Genomic DNA, 13293 nt, shown 5'->3' with positions numbered 1-13293 from the left:
AATCAGTGCAATTTTTACAATTTTCCTAGTACTAGTTTACTCTTTTTACAACGAATTCAGATAAACATAAGAAAATCGCGAACACACCCTAATTTAGCGACTTTCTTTGTGCCATTGTAAAATTTGGTTATTAGAGATTACCGATATTTTTAATAAGAAATTAACCTCAAACTTCTAGGTCCTCATGTTCGATATCTAGGGCCTTGAAAATTTGTAGTTCGATTTCAATGATTTTTATACGGGCTAAGCCACAAAGTATTCGTGCAATGTTTTGTTCCGATATCTGCGCTGGCGCTTAACTTCTATATTGTAAAGTGAACGAATCAGTTGGACCTCAAAATTGTGATATATGGGAAGTAGGCGTGGTGTGAATCGATTTTTTTCTAGAAATTTGAGTGTCCGTACCATCTTTACAATTAAATTTAAGGTTTCTGATGTTTTCCCTTACTGAATTAAAGCGTTTTTAGTAGTCAACATAACCATTGTATAGGAGGTAGGCGTGGTTATGAACCGATCTATTTTTAGACTGTATAAGGAAGTTCCTAAAGGAAACCACTCTAGACAATTTGGTTGATATAGCTTTAGTAGTTTACAAAACACATAGTAGGGCGGGGCCATACCCACTTTCTCAAAATAATTACATCCGATTATGCTCCTTTCTAGAGCAATCCTATGTATAAACTTTTACTTACATATCTTTATATATGGCTTAGTTATGGCCCTTCATATGTTTTCGGTTTCGCCATTTTGTGGCCGTGGCCGTGGCAGTGGTCCAATTTCGCATATTTACGAAGGCAACCTTCTTATGGTGCCAAGGAACACGTGTACCAAGTTTCATTAAGATATCTAAATTGTTACTCAAGTTACAGCTTGCACGGACGGACATCCGGATTTCAACTCTACTCATCACCCTGATCACTTTGGTATATATAACCCTATACCAGGAAATGTAACGCATTTGAAATTATGTAACTGATACTGCCACTATCATATCATCATAAAAAAAATCATCAAAATATAAATAGAAAACTTAAGAAAATGATGATAAAAGATAATTTGAAAGTATCGATTAACATTTTTTTCTTAAGCATACATTCTTGTATAATTCAAAGTGTATTCAACACTTCGGTATAATTGAATCATGCATGGTAACGTACGTAGAAAAATTGTTTATTTATACATACATATGTATTTATGTATGTATGGTACATATCATAGCAGCACAATTATTTTGTTTTCTATCGTGAATTTATTTGTGGTACATAATTTTTTCGAAAATATCTAGACGGATAAGTCATCAATATGTGTTCAAAGGATCAATACAGTGAGATGAAGGATAAATTTAAACCACCCAAATTGAAGCAGCCAACAAGCAAGTTAAAGAGATAATAATATTATAAAAGTGTATTGACCATATTTTCAATTATTACTTCCAGCTACTCGAGCTCGTTGTTATGAACAGTTCCTTTGGCAAGAGTTGTACGACGAATACATTCGCTACAATGACCGTTTGGTTAATATAAAGCCTGACAAAGCAAATACAGAATATTTTGATGAATATTGTAAAAAGGTACCAAAAGAAGATATGGCTAAAAAGGAGCGGTTGATTAATATTTATCCGTTATACAGCACAAGTGCTATAACGGTATGGAATAACAATGGTGATATAACTAGAGATTTTAAAAAGCGTTACATTATAACTCGACCGGTGCAAGAACAAGCTGAACAGTTTGGATAAATTTTTTGAGTGATTCGAGGTAAACACGAATTGTAATTAATGTGTTGGTATATACACTAATGTTTATATAGTTCCTATACAAAGAAAATATCTTTCTATCAAAATTTATAATTAGAAATGTATACGCGTTTTGATTAAATAGCTCTTTCATTTTTTCTGAAATAAAATTCATAGAATATTCAATCCAATAAAACGGTTAAAATCTATATACGTATATAAAAATTTCATGTCACGTCGTTTGTCCGGGATTGGCGCCTAAACTACTAAATCGATTTTAATAAAATTTTGCACACGTATGCTGTTTGGTCCAACTTAAAAGATAGGATAGCTAATATTTTTCAAATTTTAATCGCAATGACGATCCGCCTGCCCATTCGGTCAAGCGATAATATGAATTGCAATCTAGATATCTTAATAAAACTTCGTACACGTTACAATTAGCAGTATGAGATTGTATTGTAGATAGCCAAAACCAGACAAATGCAAAAAAATAAAAAAGAAATTAAGAAAAAAATAAGACTTTTGCAACAGATATTCACAGCACGGAAGGTCATTAGGATTTACACATTTTTGAGTAAATGGTCGTGGTCACAGCTCCGGTCGGTCATTTGGCCAAGCGATAATTTGATCTGGATATCCTAATATAACTTCTTTTTTTTAAATATAATAAATATAATAAGTTATAAAATCTTAATTCTAATTAAAACTAGACAAGTTCAACCAAGTTAATTCGAGTACTCACTTAGAGGTATGTTTTTCAATAAAAATAAGTAAATATCCGTAAATTGCAGTTTAATAAATTGTTTTATTAATTATTTGTTAAAAATGAAAAACCATAACAAAACAATTCAAATTAGCTAAATTCTTCCTAAATGAACCAATTCTGACACTTACGGTCGTTTTCATTGAAAAATAAGTTCTATTTAATTTTAATTTCAAATTCTATTTAACTTTGTACTTAAGGGGGTATTCTGGTTTAGGATTTTGAAAAATCGTTTTTTTTTTGCATATTTTGAAAGTTTAGACTTTTTTGATTTGAAGTATTTTTAAAAAATTCGAAAAGGTGGAAAAAATTGGGTCAAAAAAAATTTTTTTCAAGTCGACGACATTTTGTTATTTTTTTTTTTAATGTTCAACACGATAACAACATCCTTACCAATGAAGAATCTTCTTGTTTTTTGTGTTTTAGATCTCCTCTACAAGGGTTGAAATCACGACAACCAGGACGCACCGTTTTTTTTGAAGCCCCCACTCCACCGGCCCGTATCTCGACGAATTTTGTTTTTTTTTTGCAATTGTTTTTATATTATTAAAATGTCAATAAAAAACATATATAAAATGTATAGTAAAAATGTTTTTCATTTTTTTTATCTTAGTTTAAAAATGCCTAAAATTCATGCGTCTAGACCAGAATACCCCCTTAAGTTTTCTGGTTTTCACCATTATTCAAAATTGACATACAAAAAATTAAAAGGCATGAATAGAAAGAATAAAAGAATATTTATGTAAACAAAAAATTGTATTTATTTGTCAAGATGGAAAAAAATATTGGAAATCTGCTGATAGAAAAACGTAACCATAGTTACATATGACAATATTTAAATGGCATAGCGAGATCATTTAAATAAAAATTAAGTCAAATGGTGAAACTGAAATAGATAATTATACGCTCACAACAAAAGTTGCTATGAGAGTATTATAGTTTTGTCCACATAACGGTTGTTTGTAAGTCCTAAATCTAAACGAGTTAGATATAAGGTTATATATAACCAAACCAAAGTGATCAGGGTTACGAGTAAGGTTCAAATCCGGATGTCTGTCTGTCCGTCCGTGCAAGCTGTAACTTGAGTAAAAATTGAGATGTCTTAATGAAACTTGGAACACGTGTTCCTTGGGACCATAAGAAGGTTAAGTTCGAAGATGGGCGGAATCGGACCACTGCCACACTCACAAAATGGCGATAACCGAAAACACATAAAGAGCTATAACTAAGCCATTAATTAAGCTATGAAATTTGGTACAAAGGATTGTTCTGCGGAGAGTGGGCGTGGCCCTGCCCCCTGCTAAGTTTTTTGTATATATCTCGTAAACTATTAAAGCTATATCAACGAAACTCTCAGGTAGCTTTTTTCATGCATCTCCTTATATAGTCCAAAAATGGATAAAAATCGGATTATAACCACGCCCACCTCCCATACAAAGGTTAATTTGAAAACTACTAAAAATGCTTTAATTCCGTAATGAAAACCAACAGAAACCTTAAATCTCATTATAAAGAAGGTCCAGAATACCTGCACTCAAAATAGTAAACAAAATGTTTAATGGGCGTGGTTCCGCCCACTTATGGGTCAAAAACCATATCTCCGAAACTACTCGACAAATATCAATGAAATTTGGTTTGTAATATAAAATGTAATATTTGCATCCCAATGATATGTTGTGAAAATAGTCTAAATCGGATCACAACCACGCCTACTTCCTATATACCAGAACTATGAAGTCGATCTGAATCGTTTACTTTACAATATATAAAGTAAGCACTAGTGAAGATATCGGAACAGAACTTTGATTAAATACTGCATTTTTAGTGAGACAGCCCCTTTCTACCATAGGTTATCAAGACCCCTATATATCGTACATGAGGACCTCGGTGCTTGTAACCTAATATTAGAGTTTCCAACTTTCAATGAACTTTATACCATATATATGACGAATATGTGGGTCAAATTGTGTGTTATATTAATGAAATTAAATAAATAAATGCGAGAGTAGCCCTTCCTTACTTGTTTTTCACTTAAATTTGTTTCGTGAAACCGTCTGTTATACTTCTATTTTGTGCTGGTCAATAATTTTAAGCTTTTTTATAAAATTTAAAATTTTTTCAATTTACACATTTCTTTTGAATTTTTTCAAGTTATATTTTTTAATCTGGTTCGATGTCATTTGATTTTATTCTCTTTCTTCATATGTCTTCTTCATGTTGTTCGTTAAACTGAGTACTTACTAATCCCCGATGTTCGTTATTTAAGGTACTCAATGTAACAAATTTGCTTGTTCGTTATAAGCGGTTTTCGTTAAAACTAATATTCGTTATTTCGGAAAACTACTGTAATAGTAAATATTGTAATTAAACAAAAAGGATATAACAAAGCTACAATTTAAGTTATAAATTAATTTCACTTTATCAAATAGTTAATCAGAATATACATATACTTTATCCACAGCAATGCGTGGCCCGGCCACTAGTATTAAATATATATTTTCGTATGATAACACCCCAAATTTGTTGGTATTTCGTGGTAACATAAGTTGGCTTAATTATTAAGATAGCGACAACACAGGCACATATGGATGAATGTGTGTATATAAAACTTGGTACGTACACCCATCGATTTGATATTCGAAATATAATTCAGAATAAAGAAATAAATATTAAGTTAGATAGCTTAGATAGATTACAAAAATAATGTTATTGAATAGTTTTACTGACGATATGCAGAAGACGTTGCCTCTACAATTTTGTAGCTGTTATTACAAAATTGCTAGGAATTAATTTTCATTTTTGTAGTTTGACAGATTAGTGTTAATCTCTACTAAAATTTCTTGCACCGGGGCAGGGGTATAAGAGATTGATGAATAAGGATTAAAATTAGCTAGAGGAATTTATTTTTGTGTTATACATATATGGATATTATTTTGTCAATGCAACGATATTTATTTATTAGCGATATTTAAAAAAATTATATATCGTTATAAAATGTCAAATATCGAAAAAGTATAAAACGATATTTTTTATAATTTTTTGGAAATAAAATCCTAAAAGGGAATACATTTTTATCCTGCCTCGGGCTTGTTAAAAAAAATATCGATATATCGATGTATCGTTATAATGCGATATGATATATTTTGGGCCTAATTATTGAATCCGCGGCGAATTCGATTTCGATACGATAAAGATTTTCGATCGAAAATGTTAAATGCGACAAATTTGAAAAAGTGTCTGTGGTTTTTGCTCTGTTCAAAAAAAAATAAAACTAACCTTTAACTGTTGTGAAAGTAATTCCAAAAAAATATTTAATTCGCCTGAGGCTCTTTGAGAAAATTCTTTCGCTATTTCGAGGGTGCAACTTTATATCGCTTTTAAACATCTTTAATTTATTTTTGTTAGTCTGTTTTTGTCTCTTGTCTTTAAAATACCCATTTCAAACATAATGTAGTCCATAATCAGTAATTATTTATATAAAAACTTCCAAATGGTTTATTTCCTTTACATTTCCGTAACTCATTCACCAATGGATAGATTTCGACCAAAAATTAGATATCGATCGAAACGGATTCAATGATTAGGCCCATTGATACTTTTTTGCACTTCCGACATTCCTATAACAAATGGTCACACAAAACTATTCCGAACGCGAGGCTCTTTTAATAAAAGAGTTGCCAATATCTGATTTCCAAAGCGCGAAAACGTTGATGTTGTTCAACTGAAATCTTCGCAAACACACTTTATTATTTTATATGCACTCATATGCTTATTTCTGATACAAATGCATACGAAATAAGAGATTATTACTGAAAAACATGTTTTTCTGAAATTAAAGGATTAATTGATGTGAAGTGGCAACCGTGATAACTATCAATTTCGGAAATAAATGTGACAACTACTCAGCTATGCGATTCTCTAGTTGTTTTTCTCGCACCTATGTAATTTCAAAGCAAATTTTCCAGTTGACGTGTCTGTCAAATTTCTTCAGTGCGGGCATCAGCTAATTAATTTTCTTTATAGTACATTTTATAAATACATATAATTGATATATATTTTCTGAATTGTTTGGAAATATTGTCATAATGTATATTGTAGGTAAGCTATACAAATTACAGTAAAAGAGCCTCAATAAATTCTTATGATACTTATATCAAAAAGCCGGTTGAGAGCTTCCACGAGTGCCTCGCTGTTTACTACTTACTGAGATCTACTTTTTAACAACCGGCCCCATATAATTACATATATAAATGAAGAATAACAACGAATGTAAATAATTATATTTTTGTAGCTCTAATATACGCTGCGTTAGCGTTGTCTTTAAGTTCGACGACATTGGGAGCGCGTACTGTACAAGATTATCTAGGACAAAGGGACATTAGACGTTTGCACAAAGTATTTAATGATGGCTTAAAATTGAATGACTTGCAAGCGGTTTACTACTCCTCTTTAAACATTCAGAATTTGGATACGAAAGCATCAGTGGATTTATGTTCCAAGCTGCATTCGCTTTATGAAGACTCGAAATTAAATGTAAGAAATTAAATATGTATTCTATGTCTTATTTCATTCGTATATCATTTTTTGTAGTGTTATGAAAAAGATTTTTATCTTATTGGATCAAGGAAAAATCTGGGTTGCAAAGAAAAATTAACTGAAGCCATTTTAGGGAAAGTTTATTCATCCATTAAGTCTAACCTTAGTTCATCTCAAGAAATATATTATCGAGTTGCCAGTCATAAGCTTTTGGGCGTTCAAATTGATGAACAAAATTCTGCAAGAATTGTAAAAATACTCCAAGAATTGTTGAAGAAAGATGATTCCATCGTTAGTCTTGGGTATGCATTCCATGTGGCCAGCGAATTAGGAACTGGTGCAGCATTCGTGGCAGATCGTGTTGAAGATGCCATTGTGCAAGCGGATGAAGTTGATGGAAAGATGTTACAATTTGAGGGAGGTCTTAGCATAACAGCGTTGGTTGTAAATGGGATATTCCGAGTGACAAATATTTTCAAAAAACCAACGCCACTTGATTCCGAGCAGGCTGTGAAATTTGCTACTTACTTCCTTAATCGACGATCCGTACAATCAACGAAGGGTGCACATGTCCTAATAGAAGCATTGAAAACATTAAGTGCTACTGGAATAAGTACACCGATTTGTATTCAAATGATTGGAAATGGACAACTACAGGCTGATGATCCAATATTAAATGTCGGTATTGTCGATTTATTAGGAAATCCGGTAATTCCTCCACCACAAAACGTATATGGAAAAATACTTTTGAAAAAAGATAACAGTGTACTTGCTGAAAAAGTTCAATTTATACCGAAATCATCAGATAAAACTGTATATGCAGCACAACTTTCCAGTTATAAACCAACTCGCGGTATATATTTGGTCGAAATCAGTGCAGACAATACGTTCACACAAACTATACTTTTCAAAGTTCTTGGCCGTGTAAAAGTTCATTCTCTGGAAATCGGTGTTGCTGAATCTGACACAAGTTCATCTATAAAGAAACAAAGTGTTGCGTATCCTCAACTTCTAGATGGTACTTTAAAGGCAGATAGTACTCAAAAAATATTGCTTAAAACAGTTCTCATTGATGAAGGCACAACAAAGGTAGTGTACTATACAAAAATTGAATGGAATATATTAAATTTTATTGTAGGTCATCACAGTTCACCAGGCCTTCGTACTTATGTCTAATTTGGAAACGAATGAGGAAATAATTTTCGTCGCCGAACAAGATAGTAATAAAGCTTACAAATTTGATATGGATGTGGGATCTCACGGAGCTGAGTTTAGATACAAATCAGGAAATTATAAACTTCAATTAATCATCGGTGATTCGTCAATTTCAAACTCGTTCAATTGGCATGTGGCGAACGTTGTATTGAAATTTCCTCAAGAATCAGGTATTAAAACTTTTGTATATATATCCATGAATATATGTATTTTCTTAAATTGTCAGTTTTATTTTCAGATATATCAATGAAGTTGCCAATACGTAATACACTTCCAGAGATAGAGCATATGTTTCGTCCACCCGAAAAACGTCCTCCGCGGTTTGTTTCTGATGTTTTTACCGGTTTGTGTTTAACTCCACTGGTATTATTATTAATTTTTTGGGGAAAGTTGAACATAAACTTGTCTAATTTTACTTTTGAGCTAAGCACAATAGGATTTCACCTAGGATTCGGTGGTATACTTACACTATTTGCTGTGTTTTGGGTAAATTTGAATATGTTCCAAACTCTGCGTTTGCTTATCCCAATCGCAGTATTTACCTTTATATGCGGCAACCGTCTTTTACGACGTATACACGCTATAAGGTTGGGAAAGTCTCCATCAACAGTATCAAGTACTGCGTCAACCTAAAGCCTTTACTAATGGAATATCAACGGAAGGTGTATTCTCTTCGTTCCATTTGTCAATATATAATTTGATGTAATTTTTAATTGAGGAACTAAATAAAGAAACGAAAATAAGAGTTATTTCAGATGACGTCAAAATATTTGAGTTCAATTTTAATATGTACATACATATATTTATATTTATTAAATTTATTATGATCTAAAACTATGTATAAATAAAAAGAATTGCATTTAGTAATTTGGGTACATTTGGTATAATGTGCCTGCGTAACTTGTTTAACTCTTTAAAATGTTTTACACAACTTCTGAGAGAAATCCTTCGTTTTCTTCGGTTACAATTGCATCAATATTGTAGAATACAGCATGCAATGATATTACAAAACAAGAGGCGCCTATATAAAAAAATAGCATTGGTACTTTTGCAATATGTTAGTTGAAAACTTACCCAATGTCCAAAACAATGCGGCACCCGCACCTACTAAGTATAAAATTGGCACGGAAGCAAAATTTATAGCCATTATTTGTTGATTAGTCCCAAGCTGTTGTCCAAAAATAGTGATCGGCATTTGAGCCTTCTTAATTTTATGACTTGCATATGCCACAGCACCCAAAACAATCAGTAGTAACGGTGATGTGATGCTTCAAATTAATTAATAATTAATGAAAAGGAATAGTATTTTTTATAATACTCTTACAGACAATATATCATCAGTAATACAAAAATAAATATATAATTGCTTTGGAAGTAACTTATATTGCGCACAAATCGGTTCGTTAAACGTGGCATACTCGCTGCAGCTTTGAAATTAGCGGTGTTAATAAACTCTGACCACGGACGTATATACTTTCTTGTTAACTGTATGACATCCATTGGACTTGGTATTCTTTGAACATTCGCAAAACTAGGAAATTCAAAAAAAAATAATTAGCATTTATCATATCACTTTATCTGTAGATGCCATGAACCTGCTGAAATCGAATTGTGGTCTATGTTGTTCCTTGGGAACAGTCATCTCGCCACTAATTTCCACTTTAACTTCGTCTGCTTCCGACATTCCGTATGTTTACAATAAAAATTGTTTAAATATGAAAAACCACCATATGTATATAAAACATAAATTTTACAACTTCCTTGAGTTCGCTGTCGATACCGTTTACAATGCCAAAGAATTCATTAATACATTGCTGACGCAATGCCTCGATATGTTTTTTTCTTATACCACTCGTGTCGTGTCTAATAGTGAGAGGCAAAGTGTGTTCTATTTTGTGTGTTACTTCATTGTACATTAAAATAATAAGCAAGATGGTTTTATGAGAATAGTAGTTGTACACTGTATTAAGTATATATCTACGGTTGATTTTATTATTATTTTTTCATAAAATATTGAATATGCATAACGTTATTCAACACTTTATATCATACAGGGTTGCCAATACACAATTGGTCACTTCTTTGCTTGCTATCTTTGGGCACTGCTGGCTTGTTAACCATTTTATATGTGAATGTAACAACAAAGCTATCCAGTTCAGTTCGTGCAAGAGAGTATGCGAAGATCTCATTAAAAGTTTTTATCGCCGCTTGCTGAGGGCTACAAAATTTTCTTTTACTTATGTTGCCCATTCACAATGGTAAAAATGGCTCGAAGGACAAATTACTGTCAAAAAGGACAATACAAATACATATTTTAAATATTTTTAATTTGATATATATTATAACAAAACCTAAAGCATGAAAACGAAGTGTTAAAAAAACATTTTTTGTGCAGATTTAAGTTTTTTCCCACCAAAGAAATTGGTGCAACACTATTGCGCATTATTAAGACCGTTTTCACACGGGCAATTTTTGTCGCGGCAATTCTTAGTTTTATAGGAGAGGGGGCGACGAAGAGAGGAGAATTTCTCTCTCTCTCGCTTCCCTTGGTCGCCCCCTCTCCTATAAAACGAAGAGAGGAGAATTTCTCTCTCTCTCGCTTCCCTTGGTCGCCCCCTCTCCTATAAAACTAAGAATTGCCGCGACAAAAATTGTCCGTGTGAAAACGGTCTAAGAGGACATTTCAGCGCAGGGTTGCACCACAAGCGCTGCATATTTGTTTGAATTATTGGATAGTGCGTTCTATTCGCTTCTCTTTAACGCTTATATGCTAGACAGACGGCAGAGTTAACTCGGATTAACTGCGCTTTTAATCAGTTCCAATTTTGTGGGTGACAGACGGCAGCAAAGCGAGTTATAAACTCCCATAACAGCTGATTGGCAATAATATTTCCATTTTGGTGAAATAAAATTGGATAGAAAGGAAATATTGCGGTTGTTAGCCGCACAACTAGTACAAAATCACTAATTATTAAAAAAATATACATAAATACGTTATTACTAAAACTTCCATTTTAGAAAAAATTAGCATGCGTATGTTTTTGTCTACATTTAATTGAAAAACAGCTGTCAGTATTGCATATTTTCATTCACAATAGAGAAAAAGCGGCCATGTTTAACAATGTTGCCAACGAAAATGCCACGAACTCCCACTAACTCTCTAAAATTTTGAGGATTAAATGGGAGTTAGCAAACGGAGTTAACTGAGATAACTCTCGAATTAACCCCGATTAAAGCAGTTAACCCGAATTAACGACGCCGTCTGTCAGGGGTATTAGCCATTCAATGACAACTATTATAATAAAACTGAGGGGGCGACGAAGAGAGGCGAAATTCTCTTCTCAGAAACGGTAATTGAAATCGTTATCTGGTTAGATTTATCCCGAGACTGAATTCTTAGTTGGAGCTGTTTCAGACATGTCAACTTCTGTTGCGGCAATTCTTAGTTTATAGGAGAGATGTCCTCTTAATTATGCGCAATAGTGTTGTCAATAGCACGTCTGAAACTGCTCTTGCCAGAATGTTCGAGTGGCAATTTATTGCCAACGATCGACTATATAAGGGCTGCCGGATTGGCAGCACGGTTCTAATAATATGAGAGTTGTCGAGTAAAGGTCAATTTTAAGGAGAGAGTTGTCAAGTAAAGTGTAAACAAGTTGAAGGGAAGATTTGATTACCAAATGTATTTGCATGTATTTAATTATCGCAAGGCGGAGTGCCCACTCTTATGGACATTAATGGTAAACAACTTGCTAAAACATTTTGAAGACAAAGCTCCCAAGATAACAGCGTATGCGGAACACATTGCCATCTTAATAATGGGAAAGTGTCTGCACACTGTCAGCAGTATAATGACCTGCACTCTCAACACTGTCAAAAACTGGGGGCCCCACAATACGATAAGTTCGAGGAGATATCGTTCGTGAAACCTTATAAACTATTAAAATTCTCGTCAGGCATCACGTCAATCTGCATCTAAGTTTTCCAATCCATTTTTTTCTAATTGGAACTTTAAAGTTGTAAAGTATAGTAATGAGTAATGAGGTGTTAAGTTATTTGAATTAGAAATAAATATAAGAGTATGGCCATTAAATAGTGACTGTTTTTGATAATCCAGTGATCGAACAAAGGGAGTTTCAGCGTAAACGATTTATTTAGGAAATCCGTTACAATACAATTTTGTTACCGATTCTGCTCTGATCTATTTGATGAGTTCTAAGTTTATATAAAATTATTTTGCCATTACATGATTTCTAACATTTTGCACAAAGTCAAGGACAAAGACAAAGAAGAGAAATAATATTGCAATAATAACTGCATACCACATACATATGTATATACATATATACATACATACATACAAACATAGAGATATCCAGATCCAACTGCATTTTGGATGTGAATATTCAAAATCATTTATACCCCTATAACGAGTGGCAGTAGAATAGACTCCAGTCTTGAGTGAATTTGAATTGAATTTGAATTGAATTTGCTATTGTGTAACTTGATCGACGAAATTCAAAAATTTCTAACGACGGAAAACTTTAAAAGAACTCATAGTCGATGGTTAAGTGAGTAATCGACACTTCCAATAAAACCGGTAGTCGATTATCCAATGGCAGTCGACACTCGCAATAGGGGTGGTAAAGTCTTATGTTGGGACAAATATAAAGTGCTGAACACAAAGACGACGAGACGACGTAGCGACGGCTGATTAGACCCCTTTCACACAGGCAATTCCTGTTGCGGCAATTCTTAGTTTTATAGGATTGAGGGGCGACGAGGAGAGGAGAATCGCATCGACACGCTTTATGTTTTCATTCGTAACAGTTCGCTGCTACGTAACAGTGTTGCATTTGCCCAAATTTTAAAATTAATGTATACAATATATTTGAAAATTTGAATTTAATCATTTAATTTTGAATGTAATTTGCAAATACATATAGAAATATGCATAATATAATTACAATATGTTAGAAAATGGAGAATAACGGTACAAATTAGTTAATGTAATATATTTTTTGTTGAGAAAAAAGAGAAT

The 13293-nt window shown here is 32.9% G+C and overlaps 3 protein-coding genes across 5 annotated transcripts; 2 read left to right on the top strand and 1 right to left on the bottom strand.

The window, feature by feature from the left end:
- Positions 1-1011: 1011 nt before the first annotated feature.
- On the top strand, positions 1012-3086 carry LOC105221459 (uncharacterized). The gene is made up of 4 exons (XM_011198478.3): positions 1012-1153; positions 1286-1372; positions 1437-1757; positions 2928-3086. The coding sequence occupies exons 2-3, from the start codon at positions 1303-1305 to the stop codon at positions 1736-1738; spliced, it is 372 nt and encodes a 123-aa protein (XP_011196780.1). The 5' UTR covers positions 1012-1153; positions 1286-1302; the 3' UTR covers positions 1739-1757; positions 2928-3086.
- A 3351-nt stretch (positions 3087-6437) lies between these two features.
- LOC105221457 (dolichyl-diphosphooligosaccharide--protein glycosyltransferase subunit 2) lies at positions 6438-9019 on the top strand. 2 transcript variants are annotated; one of them, XM_011198475.3, is made up of 5 exons: positions 6438-6599; positions 6793-7034; positions 7092-8126; positions 8176-8422; positions 8491-9019. In XM_011198475.3, exons 1-5 carry the CDS (start codon positions 6587-6589, stop codon positions 8883-8885), a joined length of 1932 nt encoding a protein of 643 aa, XP_011196777.1. In that variant the 5' UTR covers positions 6438-6586; the 3' UTR covers positions 8886-9019. The 2 variants fall into 2 exon arrangements, with proteins under 2 accessions (XP_011196777.1, XP_011196776.1); XM_011198474.3 differs by having other exon boundaries at positions 8479-9019.
- Positions 8768-10269, bottom strand: LOC105221458 (prenylated Rab acceptor protein 1). Of its 2 annotated transcripts, none has more exons than XM_054234237.1 (4): positions 9848-10269; positions 9577-9783; positions 9327-9520; positions 8768-8973 (listed from the first exon to the last, which is right to left on the bottom strand). In XM_054234237.1, exons 1-4 carry the CDS (start codon positions 9934-9936, stop codon positions 8894-8896), a joined length of 570 nt encoding a protein of 189 aa, XP_054090212.1. In that variant the 5' UTR covers positions 9937-10269; the 3' UTR covers positions 8768-8893. The 2 variants fall into 2 exon arrangements, with proteins under 2 accessions (XP_054090212.1, XP_011196778.1); XM_011198476.3 differs by lacking the exon at positions 8768-8973 and adding an exon at positions 9022-9273 and having other exon boundaries at positions 9848-10263.
- Between the last annotated feature and the right edge of the window lie 3024 nt (positions 10270-13293).

The sequence above is a fragment of the Zeugodacus cucurbitae genome, chromosome 6 (assembly GCF_028554725.1).
Source record: "Zeugodacus cucurbitae isolate PBARC_wt_2022May chromosome 6, idZeuCucr1.2, whole genome shotgun sequence".
Taxonomy (NCBI): Eukaryota; Metazoa; Arthropoda; class Insecta; order Diptera; family Tephritidae; genus Zeugodacus; species Zeugodacus cucurbitae.
The sequence above is the reverse complement of the archived record's forward strand: the minus strand, read 5'-3'. Positions and strand labels throughout refer to the sequence as shown.